This window comes from Staurois parvus, unplaced genomic scaffold, assembly GCF_062004578.1.
Source record: "Staurois parvus isolate SC_StPar_1 unplaced genomic scaffold, SC_StPar_1.0 ptg000051l, whole genome shotgun sequence".
In the NCBI taxonomy this organism is placed as follows: Eukaryota; Metazoa; Chordata; class Amphibia; order Anura; family Ranidae; genus Staurois; species Staurois parvus.
Window position 1 is genome coordinate 3,922,896 of NW_028317847.1, and position 25,966 is coordinate 3,948,861.

At 46.5% G+C, this 25,966-nt stretch overlaps 2 protein-coding genes and 1 pseudogene across 2 annotated transcripts in view; all 3 read left to right on the forward strand.

The window, feature by feature from the left end:
* The window catches only part of LOC149470197 (uncharacterized), a 693,606-nt gene that overhangs the window by 354,191 nt on the left and 313,449 nt on the right, over positions 1–25,966 (forward strand).
* LOC149470201 (uncharacterized) lies at positions 1,853–4,460 on the forward strand. Its single transcript, XM_089666418.1, has 2 exons — positions 1,853–2,870; positions 2,986–4,460. The coding sequence occupies exons 1-2, from the start codon at positions 1,853–1,855 to the stop codon at positions 4,458–4,460; spliced, it is 2,493 nt and encodes an 830-aa protein (XP_089522544.1).
* LOC149470202 (uncharacterized) lies at positions 5,443–6,245 on the forward strand (annotated as a pseudogene).

The following is a 25,966-nucleotide window of genomic DNA, read 5'->3' on the forward strand; positions in this document are numbered from 1 at the left end:
TGTTTGATACGGAGGAAAGTGGCTTTTCACTTTCCTCCTTTGTTTGTAAAGTCTGTTTTGGGATCTGGAGCCTGGAGATTTCAAAGAGATCTGGGAGGGATGAAATCTCCAATCCTGGGACCAGGTTTTGGGAATGGCCAGGAGACTGATTGCACAGGTGTGTGCAGGCCTTTAGAGAGAGTCAGGACCAGGGTTCAGTCAGGGCCTGGACTGAGCGAAGTATAAAGGAGGGCCAGCATGACTGGGGCGTGCAGACGAGGCAGAGAGTGTAATTTGGGTGGAGTATAGGCAAGGAAAAGGGGATGGGGGGTGGTTACTTACTTGATTGGTGTAGGCAGCATTGTGGGTGGTCTTGCAGGTTTTGAATTGGGGGGTTGTGTCTTGTCGGAGTCAGTCGGAGCTTGTGCCATCACGGAGGTGGTTTCTTCTTTTGCTGGTACCTGCGGCGGACAAAAATACTAGGCCATGAGTGACTTGGACGGGATGCTATCCCAATTGCGGGTGGCAGCTGAAGCCAATGGCTCAGGGTGGTTAAGGGAGAGGCTGTCAGACATGCTGCAAGGCCCCAGGCCCGCGTCACCAGGCCCTTCTACTGGGCGCACACGTGCTCGGCGGTCTGTGCCTCCGGTGCGCTTTAGCCCAGAGGTGACAGCTAGGGTTCTGCGCCGTTCTGGGAGCCCCTTAGGGGACCCTCCAGCTCCGCCGGTGAAGCGTCGGCCTGCTTCTCCGGGGAGGGCTGGGAGGAATCCTCGTCGCTGGCGGACCCCTGGCAGGAGCACATCTACCACCACCCGCTCCCCAGCCAACTCACCTCTTATTCTGGACCATGCGGCTGGCCCTGCAGGCTCCGGGCCTACAGCGGTGGCAGCCCGGCGTGGGAGGAGTGGCGGGCGGCCTTCGGCGGGGACTGGGTCAGCGTCCCCTAGGAGCAGAGGATCGGGCTCTCCGGATTCACGGCGGGCCCAGGAGGGTGCCGCCTCGTCACAGGCCGGGACCACGAGGTCGGGGCCATCTTTACGTGCGGATCGAGCACATAGTGGGCGGGGCTTAGCGGCTCGGAGCTCTGGGCCGGCAGCCGGTGATGACATGGCCCCTGTGTTCGGCCCGGGCTTTGGAGCCGGGGATCCACGTCTCCCTCACCGGCCTACGGCTGCTGGGCTCCCCTCTGCCGCCCAGCGGGCCTCCCTGAAGTCGGCGGTGCGGAGCGCGAGGTGGGCGGGGCCTGATGACGTCACTCCCGGGCGCCATCTGGGCTCGGGAGCTGGGAGGAGACCTTCTGCCGGAGATCAGCCTGCGGCTGCTGGGCGTGTCTCGGTGGCCCAGCGAGCCTCTCGAGGGGGGGCGGGGGGTGCTGAGGTCACCCCTCTGCGCCGCAATGCTTCAGGAGCAGGAGAAGGCCCCCTGTCGGTTGGGGCTTCGGCTGCTTCCCAGCGAGCCCAGCGTGGGAGGAATGATCCGGCGGCTCTGGGCTCTGGTGCGGTGGATGCTGCCAGCCGTTCAGTGTGCCGACCGGACCCAAGAGCCGGTGAAGAGCCCGGAGCGAGGCCTGGTGCGGCCTGGGATCCGGTGGATGCGGAGAGGAGATCCGAAGGGGAGCTCAGCGGTTCTGAGGAAGATGCGGTCCATTCATCCCTGCCTGGATCTGGATTGGCGGCTGTGGGTCCCGGCGAACGACTGCAGCCTGGTGAGTTAAATTCAGGGGCTGTTTCTTTGTCTTCGTTAGTCTCTCTGTTTGAGGGGTTTCGGGACCAGGGGAGTGGCGTTTCTGTTTTGGCGGAGAGGGGGTTTGGGGCTGCAGGGCTTAACGTGGGGTCTTTGGGGGGTTCCCCGGGGGCTGATGGTTGTCGGTATGATGTTGTCCGGTTTCAGGGAAGTGTTGGCTCGTTGTGAGGCGGGGTTGGTCGCTAGGACTTCGGCGCCACCTTTGGCTGCTTGGTCGGGAATGCAAGGTGCGGCATCAGGGAGCGGTGTCGGCCCCGGGGGTGGTAGATACGAAGCTGCTGGGGTCCCCCCGCAGGTGTTTACGGTGGCTGGGCCGCAGGTCTCTGGAGTCGCGGCCGCAGTGCGATCGGCGGTGGTGGGTTCTGTTAGCTCTGGTTCTGAGGCTCTGAGGGGGGAAGCGGCGGCGGATCACGCTGGGGTTGACGGCGGAGATAAAGGGGTTACGGGGTGTGATGGTGTGCGTTTGGCAGACGCTGCAAAATGCGAGGTTTATGTGTGCTTCGAGGGGCCCTTGGGGGCTCATCTGAAGCCAGAGGTGAAGGAGCGCATTTGGGGGGGCGAGTATGTGGAAATATTTTCTTTATTACCGTTGGAGAAATTCAACTTAGATAAAGTTCGGCCAGATGAGAGTAAGAGGGAGGAGGAAGAAAAGCGGCGATATCGTTTGATTCCCCGCTCGTTCTCTAATTGGCTTCAGGCATTTGCCATTTTGGCAAGCGTTATTGGAGAGAAGTCGCCTGAGCATTGTTCCCCACTTTTTTGTTACTTGGATGCCATAGGGGAAGCTCAGAGGGTTTATGGGGGCATTGCGTGGTTACGTTATGACGAGCAGTTTCGTCAGCGTATGGCGGTTAGGCCATCTTTGCGGTGGGACCATAAAGATATCGGGCTGTGGATGAAACTCATGACTCCCGTGAGGACCACGGCTCATCCCTTTCAGGGGGGGGCCGGAAGTGCAGCTACGGTTGCGCAGCCGGCCGTGCTTAGAAAGGGCTATTGCTGGCAGTTTAATGAGGGATCGTGCAGGTTTGGATCCGGCTGCCGATTCCGTCATGAGTGCTCGGCTTGTGGGGGGGCCCATACATTGTCCCGGTGTTTCAAGCAAGGGCGGGGGAGAGGTGGTGACACTGGAAAAAGGGAAGTCGCCGGTGAGGGTAGGAAAGATGTTGCCGTTTTTAAAGCGGTACCCTGATCAGGCGGCGGCGACCCTGTTGCGGCGGGGTTTTTCGGAAGGTTTTTTGATCCCCTGTCTATTGGCGGTAGTTCCTCCAGCGGCGGATAATTTGAAGTCGGCGTGGTTGCATCCGGAGGTTATCAGGGCAAAAATTGACAAGGAGGTGTCCTTGGGCCGCATGGCTGGCCCGTTTGTGGACCCCCCTATGCCTAATTTGGTAATTTCGCCGCTGGGTGTTGTTCCCAAGAAGGAGCCTAATAAATATAGACTCATTCATCACCTGTCTCATCCGCCGGGGGGTTCGGTCAATGATGCTATTGACCCAGGTTTGTGTTCTGTTTCCTACACTTCTTTTGACGCGGCGATTTCATGGGTGCGGCGGTTTGGTCGGGGTGCCCTGTTGGCAAAAACTGATATTGAGGCGGCGTTTCGCCTTTTGCCGGTGCATCCTAGTTGTCTCCGATTGCTGGGTTGCAAATGGGAGGGGTGCATATTTGTTGATCGTTGCTTGCCTATGGGCTGCGCCATTTCCTGTTCTCTATTTGAGACTTTTAGTTCTTTTCTTGAATGGGCGGTTGGGGATGTTTCTGGGCTCGCATCTGTCATCCATTATTTGGATGATTTTTTGTGTATTGGCCCTCCGGGTAGTTCCATCTGTGCGTCGCTACTGAGCACGGTGGAACATGTGTTTGAGCATTTTGGCGTTCCTTTGGCTTCGGATAAGATGGTGGGTCCGACAACGGAATTGTGCTTTTTGGGAATTATTGTCGATACGGAGGCCATGGAATGTCGTTTGCCTCAGGATAAATTGGAGGAGCTCCGGGGGTTGGTGAGTTCGGTGGGTCAGTGCAGGAAGATTCGGCTTCGGGAATTGCAGTCGTTACTAGGCAAGTTAAATTTCGCTTGTCACATCATGCCCATGGGGCGTATATTTTCCAGGCGTTTGGCGGCGGCCACGGCTGGTGTGGCGGCCCCGCATCACAGGGTTCGGCTGCGAGGTGAGCTACGGGATGATTTGGGGGTATGGAGGTCGTTTCTCGATTCCTATAATGGAAGATCACTTTGGTTGGATGGGGTCGTGTCCAATTTTGATTTGGAACTCTTTACGGATGCGGCGGGCTCGGCCGGCTTTGGGGCCTATTTTCAGGGTCAGTGGTGTGCGGGTTCGTGGCCTTTGCAATGGCGGGAGGAGGGTCTGTTGCGCAATCTGACTTTACTGGAGCTTTTCCCCATCGTTTTAGCTGTTTCTTTGTGGGGTGCTGTTTTCCGGAATAAACGGATTCGTTTTCATTGTGATAATTTGAGCGTGGTTCATGCCATTAATCGTGTTTCGGCCACGTCTCGGCCGGTGGTTCGTATGTTGCAGCGGTTGGTTTTGGACTGTTTGGGTCTCAATTGTTTTATTTCGGCTGTACATGTTCCGGGTGTGGATAACTCCGTTGCTGATGCTCTATCTCGTTTTCAGTGGGACAGATTCCGTCGGTTGGCACCAGAAGCGGAGCAACGCGGTATCGATTGTCCGGATCACTTGTGGAGCATTGCCTTGCCTCTTCAGCGGCCTTGATTCAGAAGTCAGTTTGCGCGTCCACTTGGGTTTTCTATGAGAAGGTGTGGCGGGAATGGCTGGAGCTGGTGAGTGAGGTGGGGGATGGTTTAGGGGTGGATGACGCCCTATGCCTCCTGCTTTATTTCATCGGCAGGAATTTTGAAAGGGGTGTTTCCGCAACTTTGATGTCTCGCAAGCTGGCGGGGTTGGCTTTTCATTTAAAACTGGCGGGGGGTCGTGACGTGACGAAGGATTTCCTTGTTCGGCAGGCTATGCGGGGGTACAGAAAAGGCCGTTCCATCCCTGGTTCTAGACGGCCGGTTTCTTTTGAGGTTCTTCAAGTGGTGGTTGGCCAGTTGGATTGTGTTTGTTCCTCATTGTATGAGGCGATTTTGTTCCGGGCGGCTTTTGTGCTGGCATTTTTTGGGGCCTTTCGGGTTGGGGAGTTGGTTAGTCAGACTAAGTGGGGCGAGGGTGGTTTGGCCGTAGATGAGGTGGTCTTGATGGGTAGTGGGGTGCGAATTTTTCTGCGTAAGTCAAAAACGGACCGTTTGGGTCGGGGTACCTGGGTGGAATTGGCTGAGATTCCGAGTTCTCGGATTTGTCCGGTACGGGCGGTTAGGGAATTTCTCGAGGTGAGACCTGACCTTCCTGGGGTTTTCTTTTGCATACGAATGGGATGGCTCTGTCTCGATTCCAATTTGGGGCAGTGTTTAAACGGTGTTTGCAGTCTGCCGGGTTGGGTGTGGAACATTACTCGTCTCATTCGTTTCGCATTGGGGCAGCTACGGAGGCCGCCCGCTGGGGTTAGGTGATCAAGTGGTTCGTCGGATTCGGCGTTGGGATTCGGATAGGTTCAAGTTGTATGTGCGTCCTCAGTTCTTGTGATTTAAAAAAAAAAAAAAAAAAAGAGTTTTGGTGTTGTTGTGTTGGTCTCTGTGGTACTTGTATTTTTGTTAACTTTGTGTTTTTGTTTGTTTTGTGGGGGCCTTTGTGGTGAAGGTTCTACCTCCTCCCTTCTTTTGTGTGTTTCTTTGCAGGTTCCGAAGGCTGCTTGGTATGGATCTTGGGCCATTCATATGTTTTTTGGGGGGCTAAGAGGGCGGATGTTCGTCCAGAGGGTCGGCAACTGGGATTTGAGAGGGGGGAGGCGAGGCTTCATTGACTTGGAGTGCCGGGAATGTTGTGGTCCAGGGTGGTCCCGGAAATTCATCACTATTCCCGTCTGGACCGGCCTCCTGATGTTTTGGTATTGCATGTGGGGGGTAATGATCTCAGGTTGCGCTCCATGCGGGAGGTTATCCGGGACATCAAGTTTGATTTTTTGCGGATTCGGTCTTTTTTCCCGGACACAGTGCTGGTATGGTCGGACATAGTGGCCCGTGCTTATTGGCGTATGGCCCGTTCCGTCGAAAAAATTAATAGGGCTCGAGTTAAGGTGAATAAGGAGGTGGCGCGTTTTGTAGTGAGGAATGGTGGCCTAGCAGTCCGTCATAGGGAGCTGGAGGAGGAGTCCTGGCGGTATTTGCGCTCGGATGGGGTGCATCTTAATGCAGTGGGGATTGATCTGTGGTCCTTGGGCCTGCAGGATGGTATCCAACGTGGATTACGTGTGTGGCGGGCTACACGAGTGTAAGGGTTCACACTCGTGTGCTGTGGCAGGGGTCGATGGGTCTTTGAAGGCGGTGGTGGAGTGACAAGTTGAGGAATTATGGGTTGGGCCCATCGTAGGTATGGGTGTCCCTTCCCAATAAAAGGTCATATTGGTAATGTGGGAGTTCATTTGGCTGTATCTGGGTTAAAGTAACAGTAGTATTGTCCCCGAGGCGGTGTAGTAGCGGCTGGGGGCCTTTCATTGAGTAATAGATACAGCCGAGTTGGTGATGGGAGTAATGGTGCCTTCAGAGACCTCGGACCCGGGTGGTAATGTACTAAGATATTATGTTGAGTTATGTTAAATAAATGGCTGCTATGGCCGGTTTTACACCAAAAAGTGAGTTGCGTGTTTATTTGGGGGGGAAGGTTTTGAAGGGGTGGTGGTGTTTTAAAGGGGGTAGGTAAGTATTAGCCTCGGGATTCTGCAAGTCCAACAGTCATGGGCTCCACCCCGGCAGCTAGGAGTCAGCAGGGCTCCACCCTGGCAGACAGGAGGTCTCTGCCTTGGAGTCAGGTGGAAGCCAGACTAGCTGTGTGCTAGTGGCTATAATTTGGGAAGAGTCTGCAGGAGACAGACATTGAACTATGTGTAAGCCAGGAGGCTGAATCTTTGTTTTGTTGGTGGATACCCCTGCGTGGGAAGCATTATGTTTGAACTTTCATTTAAATAAAAGTGGGCTAAAAAGGCCCTGAAAAAGAAAGCGAGTAGCTGTTTGCGTTTGAAAGCTCTACCACGTTGAAGCGAGTTCCCACAATATATATATATATATATATACACTTTGCTTCTGCTATGAAGTGCTTTTACTCTTCAATGTGTTCTACTCAAGCAGTTTAACTGCTTTTACAGAGCGAGAAGAAAAGAGCTCTTCATGAAAAGTCGTGGCATCACAACACTGATACACCGCTGCCAGGTATCAGTAATTAAGAAGTGGAAGTTGATGTTTTTAGCTTGCAATACCTTCACTGTGACCCTGACTTTTAGTGACAGCATTGACACAGCAGGAATGCACGGTTAGCATGACCATTTTGGTACATGCTTGTGTGCTAGTGCACATGATCCTACAATACATAGCTATGGCGGGCATTGATCTATGATGGCTGGTCATTAAGGAGATAAAGAACTCTAGTAAACCTATTTTTTTTTTTTTAATATGCAGTATAACATAAACAGATTACATATCAGTTTGTTGTTCCTCAGCATTTTGGAATAAGTACACCATTGTCTGTGAAACAAAAAAACAGTTTTAGATATATTTTACATCATAGTGAAGTTATACGTGGCCATTGCAAATGCAACTTGTAGACAAGATTTTGGAAGCACCTCTGCAATATAGGCATGATTTTATTGCATGATGCAAGTATACTTCAAGATTCTGATCAAAATTTGCATCTTTCAGGGCTCCCTGAATTCAGGACTCACCTACAGTTGCAAGAAAAAGTATGTGAACCCCTTGGGATTACGTGGAGTTTTGCATGAATTGGGCATAAAATGTGCTCTGAACGTCATCTAAGTCACAACAATAGAAGAACACAGTCTGCTGAACATAATACTACACAAACATTAGATGTTGCCATGGTTTAATTGCACATAACATGTAAACATTCACAGTGCAGGGAGGAAAAAGTATGTGAGGCCCTAGCTTAATGACTTCTCCCAGAGCTAATTGGAGCCAGGAGTGAGCCAACCTTGACTCCAATCAGTGTGATGATATTGGATGTGTTGCTGACAGCTGTCCTGCCCTTAAAAAACACACACCTGTTTTGGGTTTACTGGTTTCAAGAAGCACTGTCTGATGTGAACCATGCCTCGCAAAAAAGAGCTCTCAGAAGACCTACGATCAAGAATTGTTGACTTGCATGAAGCTGGAAAGGGTTACAACAGTATCTCCAAAAGCCTTGATGTTCCTGTGTCCACGGTAAGACAGACTGTCTACAAATGGAGAAAGTTTAGCACTGTTGCTACTCTCCCTAGGCGTGGTCGTCCTGTAAAAATGACTGAAAGAGCACAACGCAGAATGCTGCATGAGGTAAAGAAGAATCCCAGAGTGTCAGCTAAAGACCTACAGAAATCTCTGGCACATGCTAACATTTTTGTTGACACATCTACAATAAGGAAAACATTAAACAAGAATGGAGTACATGGGAGGACACCACGGAGGAAGCCATTGCTGTCCAAAAAGAATATTGCAGCACGTTTGAAGTTTGCAAAAGAGCACCTGGATGTTCCACAGCACTACTGGCAAAATATACTGTGGACAGATGAAACCAAGATTGAGTTGTTTGGGAAGAACACACAACACTATGGGTGGAGAAAAAAAGGCACAGCACACCAACATCAAAACCTCATCCCCACTGTAAAACATGGCGGAGGGAGCATCATGGTTTGGGGCTGCTTTGCTGCCTCAGGGCCTGGACGGATTGTTGTCATTGATGAGAAAATGAATTCCAGAGTTTATCAAGACATTTTGCAGGAAAACGTATGACCATCTGTCCGCCAACTGAAGCTCCGCAGAGGATGGGTGATGCAACAGGACAATGACCCAAAGCATACAAGTAATTCAACAAAACAATGGCTGCAACAGCACAGAATACGCCTTCTGGAGTGGCCCAGTCAGAGTCCTGACCTCAACCCGATTGAAATGCTGTGGCATGACCTTAAGAGAGCGATTCACACCAGACATCCCAAGAATATTGCTACACTGAAACAGTTTTGTGAAGAGGAGTGGTCCAAAATGACTCCAGATCGTTGTGCAGGTCTGATCTGCAACTACAGGAAACGTTTGGTTGAGGTTATTGCTGCCAAAGGAGGGTTAACCAGTTATTAAGTCCAAAGGTTCACATACTTTTTCCCCCCTGCACTGTGCACTTAAACCATGGCAACATCTAATGTTTGTGTAGTATTATGTTCAGCAGACTGTGTTCTTCTATTGTTGTGATTTAGATGACGTTCAGAGCACATTTTATGCCCAATTCATGCAAAACTCCACGTAATCCCAAGGGGTTCACATACTTTTTCTTGCAACTGTAGGTGCCTTAAAAGAAGTGTTATTGATAAGCACTGATATGTATAGTATATCATTCTTTTAAAAAGAGGACTTTTTCAGACGGCACCCAGGAAGCAACACACATGCAGCATGTGTAAAAAAATTTCCAGATTTAATAATAAAAGCACATGTATAACTATTAAAAGATTCACACGACACTAAATTCCATACACTGATTTTTCATGAATATCTTAAAGTGGTTGTAAACTTCTTAAATGAAAGAATGAACAAAGCATATCCTTCTATAATGTGTTCTAGCCTCAATCCAAAGCTCCTAGTGTGATTTCTTTCTACTATCTGCACAAGTCACTCCTGACAGGTTATGCTGACTCCAAAGGAAAGGGACAGGGGATGCCTCCTCCATCACACAGCCTATGACTCACTGTCTTAGCTGTGCATGTTTCACTATGAGGCTGTGTAGAGGGGTGTGTATCTATTCCCTTCACTCAGGTCTCAGATTATACCCAGCTTCCTGCTCTTTGCTGTTCAGTGTTTGACATCAGATCCCCACTCCCTGCCTTCTGAACCTCAAAAATTATGTGTAAATTCTGGACTTTGAATAGCTGTGGAGAAGAGAGGGTTGCTGATAAACAACTTATGTATAAGGATTTGTATAATTTCTGTGTATCACCTGGAGCTTGCCACTTCGTTGTTTAATGTAAACAGGCCTTTACATATATTCAGACAGCTGGTGCACAGTAAAACCACAGCAGTTTACTGTGCGTCAGTTTCTATTCCCACTGCAGTGAGCCGGCAGTAGGGGGCAGTGTGGTATTTGAGTCGGCGCAGCACACAATTACCTTCTTTTTTTTTTTCTTGAGTGAACTTTATTTGAAGTGCACAAAAGTGACATTTAATTCATATCATGTACAGCATTATGGTGCTCTGTGTTGCTTTACAGTGACATGTTATCCGGCTCAGTGAATTGCAATAAAATGCAGTGTAGCACCCTCCTAGTTACACTAGGTAGAGTTAAATCCCTAATGGTTAGACAGGAGCTGAATAGCAGCTTAGATGTGATAGTCAGAGGGGTCAGATTCGGGTAAGGGCTGAGAGACTCTGCAGGCCAGCCACTCAGGAATTTCCCCCTGCTCTGAGGCTTTTGGAGGGGGTCCTTGGAGGCAGTGGGTGGATCTGAGTAGTATTAGGCTGCACCTTTGGAGGGACCTCAGCCAATCCCCAACAGGAGGCTTGGTGGGGGCTGGACTCCCTTAGAAGGTGTTCAAGCCTGTTCAGTGGCTGGGGTAGGAGTGTGGTTGTGGGAGAGGAGTGAGAAGCAGGAAGATGTGAAGCTGTAGGAGGAAGGCTGCCAGGAAGCCTGCTGAGATGGGGCCTGCCTGCAAGCCTGGAGCTGGAAAAGAGGAAAACTCTCCGACCCCCTGAGAGAGGACCACCTGTGTAGCAGGGAAGGAGCAGCCCAGCTAATAGGCCTGGTTGCAGCAGCCATTTCACAAGTGGTACAGGAGAGGATCTGAGTGAGCACATCTGCACCCCCTGGGTGGGTGGAAGAGGGAGCACTTTGGTGGGAAACCAGATTAGCCCTTTGCTAGTGACTGTGCACCTTACGTAATGGAACAGGAGCCAGATTCCCTGCTCAGGAAGAAGGTCTCCAGGTTTGCTGGGTGAAGAGGACTACATCTAGGGTCTTGGGTGGTTCCAATGGCGCTGCTGGCTAGCACTGCAACAGAGACTGTGCGTCAGAGAGAAAAAGCTGTGAGTAGTTCAGCAAGTTGTCCTCAGACTTCATTTCCTATGGGCATCCTATACACCCCTTTACCCATCCAAATTTAATCTCCTCAAGTGGCTAAATGGTTAGCACTTCCACCTGGCAGTACTAGGGGCATTGGTTTAGATCCCAACCATGGCACCACCTGCCTGGAGTTTTCATGTTCTCCCTGTGCCTGCGTGGGTTTCCTCCGGGTTTTCTGGTTTCCTCCCACACTCCAAAGACATGCTGGTAGGTTAATTGTCTCCTGTCTAAATTGTCCCTAGTATGTGTATGTATGAATGTGAGTTAGGTACCCTAGATTGTACACTCCTTGAGGGTTAGGGACTGATGTGAATGTACAATATATATGTAAAGCGCTGTGTAAATTAACTACACTATATAAGTACTTGTAATAAAAACAACAAAACCAATGCTCACAGCCTGATTTCTGTCTGTGGATAAAAGCTAAGTGGAAAATGCTAACTGACTGGCTGTGCAGGACTATTATTATTATACGGGATTTATATAGCGCCAACAGTTTGCACAGCTCTTTACAATATAAGGGAGACAGTACAATTACAATACATTTCAGTACAGAAGGAATAGGAGGGCCCGGCTCCTGGAGTTTACAATCTAAAGGAAGGGGGAGGTGATACAAAAGGTGATAGCGGCGGGGGATAATCTGGCAGAGGTGATTCAAGTACAGTTCTTAGGTGGAGGAGGGGTAGGCTTCCCTGAAGAAGTGAGTTTTCAAAGATCTCCTAAAGGCAGACAGGGTGGGGGCTGACCAGACATAGTAGGGAGTTCCAGAGGATGGGAGAGGCTCTGGAGAAGTCCTGGAGGCGAGCGTGGGAAGAGGTGATGAGGGAGCTAGAGAGGAGGATATCATGGGAGGAGCGGAGTGAGCGATTTGGGCACCCAAAACTTCTTAGCAATCCCTAAGGGGGTAGTGCTACAGCAGTATGTCTGCATTTTATCGCAGATCACTGCATCATAAGGCTGGGCTGCACTGCAGTGTGAATAGGACACATATGGGGAGATTTACTAAAACTGGTGCACACAGAATCTAGTGCATCTAAGCATAGTAACCAATCAGCTTCCAGGTTTAATTGGCAAAGCTTAATTGAACAAGCTGAAGTTAGAAGCTGATTGGCTGCCATGCACAGCTGCACCAGATTCTGCGTACACCAGTTTTAGTAAATCTTCCCCTTAGGAATCAACTGTTTTCTTTATGTCCTAGCAATGACGGGTATTCTAGCGCAGAAAACCGCTGGTCACCGTACTAGTGTAAATTGGCCCTTAGGGTTTACAACCACTTTTATTGCTTTTCTTTTCTTATCATATAATGGGCTGTTTATTTTTTATATCCTGTTATTGTTGGAGTTCTGCTTTAGGCAGCTGAAGCCATTGAACTAGTACAGCTCAGTTAAATTCTGTACGTAGTCATTTTATGTAGCAACTATTTCAAGATTACCTCTCAGGGTCATATTTAACCAGCTGCAGGCTGTCTGCAAATCTTCCCCCCCTCCAGTGGTAACACTTCATTAGAATATCTTGAAAAGTAAAAAAAGCAGTCTTGTCTATTGTGTGACAGAATACTCAGCTTCAAAAAAACATTTACTCTCCGGGGCTTTAGCCAAATGCTAAATTCTATTATCAGTTCAGAGCAATTGTTTGCATAAGTAATTATAAGCGGAACTGAAAAAAAATAGTGTGGCGAAAGATTGCATCCATCCTCGGGAAGGTTTTTGTTACGGCGTTCCCCGCTCGCAGTTATCTGCGTCGGTCAGGAAGGATTCGAGAAATCCAGAGCTGATCTAATGGGTGACGGGCGTTAGGCTCTTCACGTCAAATTGGAGGCTTTACAGCCGGAGAGGGAGGCAGCAGTAATGAGTGTTCAGAGGCGGGTCAGCACCTCTAACAAGCTGCATAAGCTGACAATACGTATCTGTCCCTGCCTTTCTTCTTATGGTCTTTTCTATAAGTGCTCTTCTTAGGAGGGTACTTGACTGTGCAGAGCCTAGCACCCGAGCAGCTGTGACAGTCTCTTAAAACTATTATTTGCTTTTTTTTTTTACTTTGCACAAAGAAGCTGCTCACATCCTGATTGTTCCCTAAAAACCTAATGAATGGCAAAGAGTGGGTGGGGAACATTGCTTTTGTTTTCTCTAGAGTTGGTCTTCAACAATGGATGAGATAAGTTCCATAGTCAATAGAACCAAGGGCAAGCAAACAGGACATTTTCATGACTTGTTCCTTCCCCTGCTACCTCCAAAGTCTCCCATTTGCCACTTTAAAGTGACAGAAGGCCTAATTTCCTAATATGTATAAAAACTGGTTGGCTTAGGCCTAGTTTACTAACTCGTACGCCCACAGAAGGCTGTGTTTACCTGCACAGGGCTGAATGAAGGCAGAACATAAAGGTACAATACAATTCAATACAGGAGGAATCAGAGGGCCCTGCTTTTTACAGATTACAATAAAAAAAGGATGATCAAGGAATACAAAAGATAATAACTGTGGGGATGACTTGATGGAGAAAATAAATGTACAGTTGTTAGGTGGAGGCAGGATAGGCTTCTCTGAAGAGAAGGGTTTTCAGAGATCTCCTAAAAGTGGACAGAATAGGAGATAGTCAGACAGATTGGGGTAGGGAGTTGGGAGGTGCTGTGGCGAAATCCTGGAGATGAACATCGGAGGAGGTGACAAGGGAGCTAGAGAACAGGAGGTGTTGAGAGGAACGAAAATAACAATTTGTTTGGTGTTTTGAGACTAGATTAGATGGCTTTGTAAGTTGTTAGTATTTTGAATTTAATGTGTTGGGTTTGTGGAAGCCAATGGAGGGATTGGTAGAGAGGGGTGGGAGACACTGAATGGGGTTGGTATGGTGGATGAGTCTGGCAGGTGCATTCATGTGGACTAAAGAAGGGATAGCTATGTAAAGGTAATCCAATGAGGGAGTTGCGGTAGTTGAGGCAAGAGATGATCAGGGAGTGAATTAGCAGCTTTGGGGTGTCATTGGTTAAGAAGGAGCATATTTTGGAGATGTAGAGGTAGAGGTGACAAGATTTCGAAAGTGATTGGATGTGGGGTCAAAAGAAGAGTTCAGAGTCCAGAATTACAACTATCATCTTGGCAGGCGGGGATGGGTTGATAGTTGTGCCATCAATCTTGCCCTCAATGGGACTTTGTGCATCTCCATGCAGGCAAAAGTTGTGCCATCAATCTTTCCCTCAAATGGACTTTGTGCATCTCCATGCAGGCAAAAGTTGTGTCATCAATCTTGCCCTCGATGGGACTTTGTGCATCTCCATGCAGGCAAACAAGCTCTCACATGAGTGTTCACCTTTCAGGAACATTTTTAGAAAATATTTCTAGCTGGTGTTGCATCTATTGAATAGTACATACCATACTTCCTCCTTTTGGAAATAGTAAAGATCCTCCCAGTCCAGATGAAGCCAGATGGGTCATCTCCAGAAAAAACTGCTGGCTCTCCATACCTCTCTGTCCTGCCATTGCAGGACAACCTGAAATCAGCTATTTTGCTCCCCCTAGTGGTCTCTCAGGGGCCTGCAAACCACGCCTGCACAATGCGTCCTCTTCTGCCTCTAGCTAACCTTAATAGTGGCCGCTCCTTCTCTGCTAGAGCACATTGCACATACATGGAGTTTGAACAGCCTGGAGCTGCTGCTACTAAGGTTAGCTGGAGCCAGGAGAAGATGCACTGTGCGCATGCAAAGTTTAAAGTGTTACTAAACCCACAACAGTAAAATCAGTCTGTATACACAGTAAAGCATGCTTGTTATACTCACTGTGGAACCTAAGGGGTTAATCCTCTGCATTGTGTAAAAATGCTGTTTAATCCTGTCTTCTCTGATCCTCCCCTTCTTCCAGTGCACTCCTCTTATCTCCTGATAAGGCATAATGTGTGGAGTCACTCTGCACATGCTCAGTTTGGTGTGTATTGTTAGAGTTGTTTTTTTTTTTCTTGGGAGAGTGCATGTGATCAGCACAGGGCCAATCAGCTCTGTCCAGACAGAGGTCAGGGGTTCTGCACCCTCCTAGAGCAAAATGAAAACTCTTCCTACAAGCTTTAACCAGTGCTCTGCTGGACACTGATAGAAGTCACAAGACTGCGCTATACTGCTGATGAGAAAAGATATTTAGCAGTTTATATTTACTACAATAATTGCATTTCCATGTTCTGTGTACTGTGGGAGACCAGATATAGTGAATGCAGGGTCCTGGGTTTATCTATGATATTTACATTTGACAGGTTTTTGCTTTGCCGGAGAGACACTCGGGGGAGAGAAAAACACAGAGCAACTATGCCCGCCTCTTGCCTCTGCTGCCCATTCATAGAAGCCTTTGTATTTTGTGAATGTGTTCACATAATACAAAGGCTTCTGTGATTGGACAGCAGAAGGGGAGAGGGGCTAGCATGGCAGCTGAGACGACGCTCCTGTTCAAAATGCAGAGCTCAGAAGGAACAGTGTTGCTCTCCCGGAACAGCAATCGCTGTCTTGTGAGAGTGCTATAAGTCCTCATGCACACGGGACATTTTAATAACGCTGGTAACATTAGCTGTGTAAAGTCACGTTAACAATGTGAGTTTTGCAGCTTTTTTTAGCGCTTTGTATTAGCATTTAGCGACGTTTTGGTGCATTTAGTGGTGTTTTTCCGCGTTTGCGGTTTTTAGTGTTTTTTTTAACTACAAAAAACTTTTTTTTATTTTGTAAAAAAAAAAAGGCCAAGAATGCCAGTTTGTGGCATTTTACTGCGTTTTTCAGCTTTAGAGTGTTTTTAGAGCTGAAAAACCCCTCTAGAAACCCACTAGTTCTGGGTTTTTTTTCCAGCCAAAACACATCCAAGCCAAAAAACGTTGATTACAGTCAATGTGTGCATGGACCCATAGGATAACATGCCGGGGGGTTTACTAGCTGTAGAAAAAAATGTCAAATGCCTAAAACAGCCGCTGTAAAAACATCAAGTGTGCATGAGGACTAAGGCTACGTTCACACTAGCCTTGTGTGCAGGCGGCAGAGAGGCGTTTGAGAAGCGTTTTTACCGCTTCCCAAACGCCTCTGCCAATTCTGCACATTACAGCACATGGTGCTGTTCTAACGGGAGCGTTTGTGTCGCGTCGCGGCAAAACGGACGCCTCTGGTCGAGTCAGGAGGCTTTGAAGCCTCCTATTCTCGTCTATGGTGCCGCTCCGCAAATGCCCGGCCGGCGTTTGCGGTGCGGTTGCGACGCGGTTGCAGGGCGTTTGCGGAGCGGTAACACCACTCAAACTGCATTATAGGCGTTTGTGGGGCGTTATTAACGCTCGGCAAACGCCTAGCAACCGCCGCTAAACCGCGCATGCGGCATTTGCGGAGCGTTAAAAATGCTCCGCAAACGCCGGACCAACGCTTGCCAAATGCTATAGGGGCGTTTGGCAAGCGTTGGCAAAACAGCCTAGTGTGAACGAGCCCTTAAGCTGTCAGATGTAAATAATCGTGCTAAGTCCAGGAGGTATCATGCACCTTGCTGGACTTCACTCATAGTATGCCTTCATTTTTTACAAAAGAATTCAGTTTTAAATTAAACTCTGCTTATGCTTCTTTTTTTACCTTGTGTGCTCAGCTTGAATTGCTCAGGTTTAGTTTAAGGAACACAAGCAATTTGAAAAATCTGCGTACAAGTCTTTCAGATCGAAAAAATTCACAGATCTTGCAGTTTCATTTATTTCATTCCCAACGAAAGATCAGGAGGCCATATACAATCAAAAACAGCGAAGCCGACCAAAGCGCGAAAGTCCTTTAGAACATATTTTGGATAATTTGTCTTTAAAACATACTATAGTCTGGAAGTCGACACTAAACTAAAAAATGCTAAATTGTACAATGTTTCCAAATTGCTTTAAGGAACACGGAGCAAGGAGAGGAGGAAATAACAATGCTTCGCAGCTGCATACTTTCGTCAGGAACCTGTACTGGTTTCTTTATGTCCCAATAAAATTGGACCCATAAGGGAATGCTAACACAAAGATTTGCAATCTGCTTAATCCAGACCTTTGCTAATTACAAGAATCATTTAAAGGGGAGTAAACTGGAAGGTGTAATTAAGTTTGAAATGGCTTCACAGCTTTATCCCTGAAAGACTCCTTCTATCCAAACAGAAAGGAATCCATTTGCAGCAGGTAGATGGCAATTTTGCTGCGCGATGTTGTTTTTCTGACTGTAATGTTATTTCTGGCTACCTTTAAAAGACATTTAGTTGCTCTTTTTTTTTAATTAAAAAGGACACAGTCGCACCTTTTTATGTTTTAATGCGAGTATCTAGGGGGTTTTAGTGGCTTTTTATGCACGAAGATGTGCAAAAATGTTATACTGAACCTTGATCTCTAGGCAGATCTAAAAAAACACAAATGAATGGAACTCTGTATTTTTTCATGCATCAATAAATGTATTTTTTAAATGCAAGGAAGCAAGTATCTGAATTTGTGGCGATGTTAGGGCAGCACAGTGGCTAAATGGTTAGCCTGGCAGTACTAGGGTTGCTGGTTCGAATCCAAACCACGGCACCACCTGCCTGGAGTTTGCATGTTCTCCCTGTGACTGCGTGGGTTTCCTCCGGTTACTCTGGTTTCCTCCCACACCCCAAAGACATGCTGGTAGGTTAATTGGCTCCTGTCTAAATTGTCCCTAGTATGTGTATGTATGAATGTGAGTTAGGGACCTTAGATTGTACACCCCTTGAGGGTTAGGGACTGATGTGAATGTACAATATATATATAAAGCGCTGCGTAAATTGATGGCGCTATATAAGTACCTGAAATAAATAAATGTTTGCCTTTTGAAATCCTCTTTACAGCAGAGCTCAAGGTTGGAGAGTGAGAATTCAAACGAGGAGCTAAAAATGCTGAAAGCCAGGTTTTGTTTATTTTTTATTCAACTGGGCGATAGACCTCATTATTGTGCTGTGTCTCATTTCACTGTTCAGTCCCTGGCTGATGGAAGATACATGTCAGTATAGGCTCAGAGAAAGTGTTACTAAGGCTGGCCATACACTATACAATTTTCTGACCAATTTTTGTCCAATTTCCTTTAGATTTACCTTCAACTATGTAGTACAAGAGCCTGCCTAATTGGATACAATTGAAAGTGTTGTTCAGGTTTGACCTCATATTATATGGTTTTTGGTAAATCTAAACCAAAAATCTCAAGAAAATTATTATTGTTATTATACAGTATTTATAAAGCACCAATAGTTCGCTCAGCGCTGTACATTACAAAGGGGGACAGAACATGTGACAGAACAATAACAATACAATGCGATACATGATGGGATTGAGGGCCCTGCTCTTTCGAGCTTACAATCTAGGAGGGAGGGGGTGGTGGCACAGGAGGAGATAGCTGTGGGGGATGGAGTGGTAGAAAGAGTGGAGGAGGTCGGCTGGTTAGCAGGGGGTGGGGTAGGCTTCCCTGAAGAGATGGGTTTTCAGGGTGCGCTGAGAGGAGAGTAGGTGATAATCTGATGGGTTGGGGCAGGGAGTTCCAGAGGATGGGTGACACCCTGGAGAAGTCCTGGAGACGGGCATGGGAGGAGGAGACCAGGGAACTAGAGAGAAGGAGGTCTTGTGAGGAGCGGAGTGTGCGTGCTGGGCGGTACTTTGATATTAGGTCAGTGATGTATAATGTATGGCCAGCCTTAGCCTGGGTTCACACTGATGCGGTGAGGAATTTGCATCAGTTTCTTTGCGATTTCTGCACCACATAATCGCACTCCGTTCATATGAACCGCTTGTGTTAACGGCACTCCAAAATAAGTTCACAAAACGCAGTGCGATGTGCAGAATCAGATCACATGGACGTGAACACCCATGCAATCCGATTCTGGTGCAGACTAAAGGGTCCTGCACCTTTTTGGTGCAGATGTGGTGCGATTTGAGACATACAAAATGTATGGCTTAAATTGCACTGCTCAGAAATTGCATGTGATTTGCCTTTAAAATGGCACTGATGGTTGGCCTAAACTTTTGGTGGGTATAGTCTCCCCAATGGAGCCATTAAAGCTTAACTCTGGGAAATCTAAAAATTCCACCTTGCAGTGGTCTAGGGCAGCCTTTCTCAACCTTTTCAACACAAAGGAACCCTTGAAATAACTTTCCAGTCACTAGGAACTCCTACTAAACATTACTATAACTACAACTCATGATACATTAGTGTGATGGTCAGTGGGAAGAATGCTCCTTACACTTGTGGTCATTGGGAAGAATTACCTCCTTACAGATATCTAAAAAGATCAATGATGTCAGAGGAACATATCGGAGAGGTATAAATTTCCCATTGGAACCCCTAGCAATACCTGGAGGAACCCTGGTTGAGAAATTCTACTCTAGTGGAAAGTAAAAGTACTTTTACCTACCCAACCCACCGTTCCTTTGGCAGATAGTGCTTCCCCATTCTACAGTGGTGGACTGTCACCTTGGTACCATCATGTTCAATTCAGGGCTATGGAGCCTGCATTAGTTTTGATGGCATTGAGCCCTTAGACCACTGGAGTATGGAGGAGAAGACCTGTCTAGCAGCTCGGAGGATTGGATCCGTAATTCTTTTTAATGCCCCCTACCAGTTGGGCTTTAAGAGATCTAAGAAGACTTGTGATTTATCTGCTAGTGACCATGTGATGTGGAGATAACATTTTTGTCTGGGATCAGCCTTTATAGGCATTTCCATTCAATTTTGCTTTGTTATTTGTATGTATGAAAGTATACTTCCTGACCCCCATTTTCAGGGACTTTGAATACATTTTGAAGGTAATTAAAGGTAACATACTTTTGTGGTGATCCATCCCTTAAACGATACAGCATGGGGGTGAAGCGAGCCGTGACTGCGCTAGATTGCTTCCATCTAATGATGTGCGCCTGTGTTTTGCTGCGCTCACCTTTTGTGAGCAATAACAAGATCTTCTTCTGAGCATGAAGAATGGATGACAGACTTGGCTTGACCCAGCGTCCTCTGCTTTGAAGCTGATAAATAGAGCCCTGTAAATGGAATCTCCATCCGTGTTCAGATGGATGGTTTAACTGCACTCGCTACTAATGTCTCCTTAAAATATATGTGGCTACTGAATTACGGTGACAGTGTCTATAACCTGCCACTGAATAATGACCTTAACTCTTATGTGGTTAGCTGGCTTTAGCATCGCTTGTTGTGACACGGTGTGAAAACCTTGTCTGTACGGAAAATTAATCTATATTAATAAAGCAGAACTGTGCCCAGCATGGACTTCAGATAGAACATTGATATACCACTAATGGATGGAGGGTTCATTGGGGATATTTGCAAAGTCACAAGTAAGATGGCATCCTTTTACTTCTTGTTGTTTTTCTTTTTTTCTTTTTACAAAGGTCCCTTTATCACTACCACCCTCTCGCTCCTCCTTGACCTTGACCTGATGCAATACAGAGGAAGATCTTAATTAGCTGAGATGAATTGATTATTATGATACAGGATTTACATAGTGCCAATAGGTTGCACAACACTCTACAATATAAGGGGGGACAGTACAAACACAACGCAGTTCAATACAAAAAAATAGGAGAGCCTTGCTCATGGAGCTTACAATCTAAAAGGAGGAGGTGGTACAAAAGGTAATAGCTGCAGGGGATGATTTGATGGAGGTGACTCAAGTACAGTTTTTAGGTGGAGGTGGGGTAACCTTCCCTGAATAAATGTGTTTTCAAGGATTGCCAGGATCAAAAGAACCGTAGGAGCTGACTGGACATACTGGATAGGTACATGGGCATGTCTACCACAAGGCAAACAAGGCGTTTATTTAGGGCGGCATCTTTTAGGGGGGGTGGGGGCATCACTGACCCCAGGCCAGAGCTGCTGTAAGTCATGCATTGGGGCCGGATTATGGGACGTTACATTGCTGTAGATTGCCGCATAGGCCTGTAGTCCTGATGTGGGTGTGCAATTGCAAGGCTGACACGGCCAAACTACATTGCAAGCAGGTCAGTGAGCATTGTTAACTTACTAAAAGGAAGTGCCATTGAAACTTTCTCCTTACCTGCGTAGATTACAAAAAAAGGGATATGCAATGCAAAATTAAAGGCACATTATTTATTTCAGGTACTTATATAGCGTCATCAATTTACGCAGCACTTTCCATATATATTGTACATTCACATCAGTCCCTAACCCTCAAAGGGTGTACAATCTAAGGTCCCTAACTCACATTCATACATACACATACTAGGGCCAATTTAGACAGGAGCCAATTAACCTACCAGCATGTCTTTGGAGTGTGGGAAGAAACCGGAGTACCTGGAGGAAACCCACGCAGGCACAGGGAGTGACCAGCGTTCTTACCTCCTCGGAAAATCACTTCCTTTTGTGCTGACTACCTATCTCATTTTTGGAGGTCCTGGAGCAACAAGACAGTAGACAATGTACAGTAATTGTGTAGCAGTGATTAGGGACACTGACTTGTGAGAGTATGTAAAAAAAAAAAAAAAGTATTTAAATTATTTTTTGGCTGGCTGTAGTGATGATCAGGGACACTGTGACTGGTGTGGCAGGATCAGGAACACCGACTTGTGAGAGTATGTAAAAAAAAAAAAAAAAAGATTTCTTATTATATATATATCACAATCAGGACTATTATATATAATATTTTTTTTTCTTTATTTTTTTTCTTTTAATTTTTTTTACAATTTTTTTTTATACTGTCACCAGAGCAGCGTTACCTTAGGCCCCACTCACACCACAGTGTTTTGTAGCGTGAAGCTCCAAATCTCTCAGGGAGGAAAAAATAAAATCAATATTACTCTATGGATATGGTTCACATCTCCACTCCAAGTTGCCTAAAGCAGAACACCTGAAGTTCAAAAATGTTTTGGAGCTACATTTGGAGCTGCATTCATGCAGATTGATACATTTTTGGTGCATTTTCATTCCCATAGAAATACATGGAAAAGCACGAATTGCGCGTTTTCATGCGCTTTCACGTGTTTTGTTACCAAGAGCGTTTTTTCTGGCATGGCAAAACATGGCAACAATTGATGTCACAGATGAAATTCTTTATTGGCTATTACTAAAATGCCAGGGCTCAAAAAGCCCAAAAACGCCTGAACAAATTACGCACAAATGTGCGCAAACGCGCATACAAACATGCAAAAAATGCACAAAAACGCTCAGATGGGAATGGAGCCTGAGTTAGCATGTAGGCTGAGCTCGCTTTTGTTGCCTTTTTGCCAGATTCAGGACCAGTCGGCAGATGAGGACAACAGTAACTGCAGGAATTTAGTTGGCATGCCAGCCGTAATAATTGCAGCCATTCAGCTGGATGCTTTCAATGAGTCCATTTAAAACTCAACATATTCATGTTTGATTTGGAGTGGACCTTTTAATGACAAAAAATGTAAAACAAAATACGCACACAATCCAAAAACAATACTTGTTGGTGTGAATTACAGTGACAAGCAGCGACACATGCCCGCGCCGTAAAAATAGTTCATCGCTCCCCTGCGGGCTTTTCACGCAGTTTGTGTTGTGTAAATTATGAGATACAATTATAGCTTCCACTAAACAGGAGGCCTGTACACACTATTTGTAATAATTCTATAATTGCAATTCACAGCTGGAGAAAGCCCTTGGTGTCAGCGGTGGCTGCGGAACGCTGATGGGGCTCGGGGTATTTTTACCAGTAACAGCCCAACTGCTGTTGAATGCTAATGATAAAAATCTTTTTACACACACACACCCACACACACTTCCAAACTGCTTCAGAAGCAAAACTGTTACAAAGGAATTTTATATGAAATTGTCAGGTTGAAGGCATATGTCAACAACTAACAGGCATAGAAAAAATAAATAAAAGCACTTACATTGATCAAATAAAAAATGTGCATTCATTGATGTTTCGTATTGAAGAATGCAGAGCATTGCAACCGCGATCAGTACATTACAGAAGCAAGCTGCTGCAGACTCTTCCCCAAGCCCCAGGTCTGTACAGAATTACAAATCTCCTGTTAATGGGGCTGAAGGAAGTAATCAATGGACTAAAAGTGCGGTGACATCACCAAACTTGTGCTCAATGGAGAACTACAAGACCTCTACCATGATGGGCTTGTATTCTTCCATTTATGGCTCCCTGTGAATGGATAATATTTATTGTATTTATTTAAGGTATGTACATAGCACCGTCAATTTACGCAGTGCTTTACATATGTATGTATATTATACATTCACATCAGTCCCTAACCTTCAAGTGGTGTACAATCTAAGGTCCCTAACTCACATTCATACATACTCATACTAGGGACAATATAGACAGGATCCAATTAACCTACCAGCATGTCTTTGGAGTGTGAGAGGAAACCGGAGTACCCGGAGGAAACCCACACAGGCACAGGGAGAACATGCAAACCTCAGGCAGGGGGTGCCGTGGCTGGGATTCGAACCAACGACCCGAGTACTGCCAGGCGGAAGTGCTAACCATTTAGCCACTGTACTGCCCCACTAATATGCACTGAGTTCAATGTTTCGGGCTGAAGGACTCTGCGATTTTGGGAGTTGTGGGAGCAGCATTTGAGGGAAGGGGGCTGGGAAGATGTGACCATGTTTCATGTTATACCCTGAATATGGGGGTAACATAAAACATTGCTTGTTCAGCCAGCTCCCGGCTTGAAAGTGAAGGTGATATGGTGGCTGTATAGGGTCACAGAGCGCTGCCCCCCAACCGTAAAAATTATAATAAAAGTATTTTTTAAAAAATTGCCGTAACCCCTGTTGCTCCACACATTTGCGCAAACACACTGCACATGTATATGTGAGCCATGGTTGCACCACAGGTGTGATGTATCGCCGCATTTGAATGAGTGCAATATTCTAGCACACGTTCTCCTGGTTAACATGATGAGCTGTAAAGGCTTTTAAAACATCACCTGTGGAGATTTTTGGGTATCGCAGTTTTTTGGGATAATGTTCTGGGGGTTTAAAGTGGATATAAACCTCAAACATGAAATATGAACTAAGCATATTCCTCTATAGTGTCAGCTTGTATCAATTAAAGGATAAGTTCACCTCTCATAACATGTTACATCCATATTCAGGTTATGAATAGCCCAGGCCCCCACTCCCATCACATTGACAGCTAGCGGAGACTCTTCTCCCACTTCGTGTCAACATTTTTTAAAAACATAAATAACGTGGCCACACAGTCCTCTGTGAATGAGAAACTACAAGTCCCGACAGCCTTAGCTGCTGTCGGCTTGTACAGTAGTTCTCAGTGAACTACCACTGTGCTGTGGAGCGCTGTGTTAGTTCATTGATTCTTCCTTTCAGTATATCTGCCTGCGTATCCATCCTGGGAGGTTGCACTGCTTCAAGCTGAGTTGACTCAGAAGTCTATGCTTCTCACAGCCCAGAAAGTGTTTGAGCTAGGCAACAAAAATGGTAGACTATTGGTCTTATTGGCTAAGGGATAGTTCTCCTCCACCCACATTGGCAGGATCAGGGATCATGATAGGGTGCTACTGCAGTTCCCAGACTGCATCAAGTGTTCCTTCAATACTATCAGTCTCTGTATTCCACCAGAATAGATTATACAGCCTCTGAACTATGTATCTACCTTGACCAAATTGACTTCCCCACACTCTACACTGACATCAGTACTAGGCTTGGCCGAGACATTACTTTGGAGGATGTGCAGGAGGCTGTAGCTCAGCTCCAACCTGGTAAGACTCCGGGAGCAGATGGAATTCCTGAAGAATTTTACTCTCTATATCAGTAATTAGTTGCACCCAGGCTCACTTCCTTGTTCCAACAATTATTCTCCTTTGGTTCACTCCTAGAGTCCGTGTCTGAGGCCATTATTGTGCTGGTGCCCAAGCCAGGCAAGAACCCTCAGGATTGTACCTCCTCTTTACTTAATGTGGATGCCAAGATCCTCGCTAAATTCTTGCCAACTATATATATGAGGTCCTTGAGGACGTCCTTCAGTTTAATCAAACTGGCTTCACGCCTGGTAGGGGCACTGACATCAATCTTCGTTGGCTCTTCCTAAACCTGTCTACTACTCACTCCAGTTGGGAGGCACAGAATTATTGCTGAAAAGGCATTTGACTCCATGGAGTGGAACTTCTTCTGGGAGGTAACGATGTTGATTTGGATCTAGGCCTAGGTTTCTTCAGTGATTGAGTATGCTATACTGGGCTCCCGTTGCCCATATTCACACTAATGGCTGGCTCTCTGAGCATTTTCCATTGCAGTGGGGTACTAGGCAAATGTGCTCTGCCACTGAATCTGCTTGGGTGCATTAATATTCTTAAGCTGATTTTTGCTTCCAAAGTGTACCTAATGTATACTGTAACTGCCCAAATATCTAGATATCTAGCTCTTTCAGTTTTCTTTTGACTTTTATGTAGGCTCTTTCCTATGGGAGGGTGCCATTCCTCATCTGGTTAAGTCCACACTACACCTCCCAGTGTGGTGGGTTGGCATTGCTCAATTTTCAGACCTACTACTGAGCAACTGTTCTTGCCTATGCCTGGTGGTGGTTTGTACATTCTTGAACTAACACTGCAGTTTGTCTAGAGGCAACACTACTGGGCTCACTTCAGGAACTAGGTAACTTGGTCTGTAGGAGCCCTGGGGTGTGTGCCAACCTAAAACACTCCGCTAGGATGACTTTTAGGGTTGGGCCTGTGCTAGGAAGCCTGGAAGCAGTATTAGCCTCATTTCCGGCTGATACCTGACCCCCAACTCTGGGCCTGATTTGGCATTAAAACTCTGAAAGATGTTTTCACCGTGGGACCCTTGCTATCTTTTAGAGACCTTTTGGGTAAATTTAGGCTCCCTAGGTGGATGTACTTTCGATACTTCCAGTTGCGGCTCGCAGTTAGGGCCCAGTTTCCTTTACCTCCCCAGTTGACCATTGACTCCATTGAGGATCTCCTAGCTCAAAAATCCCTATCCAAACCTCGTTTTTCCCTCTATTTAGCGCTACTCACTGCTGCATGTTTAAAAAATATTGAAATGACTTTGGAAATGACATTACCTATGTAAAAGCTTATATGAGATTTACTAGTTGCCTTTCTGTTGTGTTGCCCCACTAGCTGT

Bases quoted from the DNA above. Each gene is read 5' to 3' on its own strand.
- LOC149470201 (XM_089666418.1), top strand. From the start codon at position 1,853: ATGTTGTCCGGTTTCAGGGAAGTGTTGGCTCGTTGTGAGGCGGGGTTG. The intron at 2,871-2,985 runs GTGAGGGTAGGA...TATTGGCGGTAG, and splicing joins TGGAAAAAGGGAAGTCGCCG to TTCCTCCAGCGGCGGATAAT.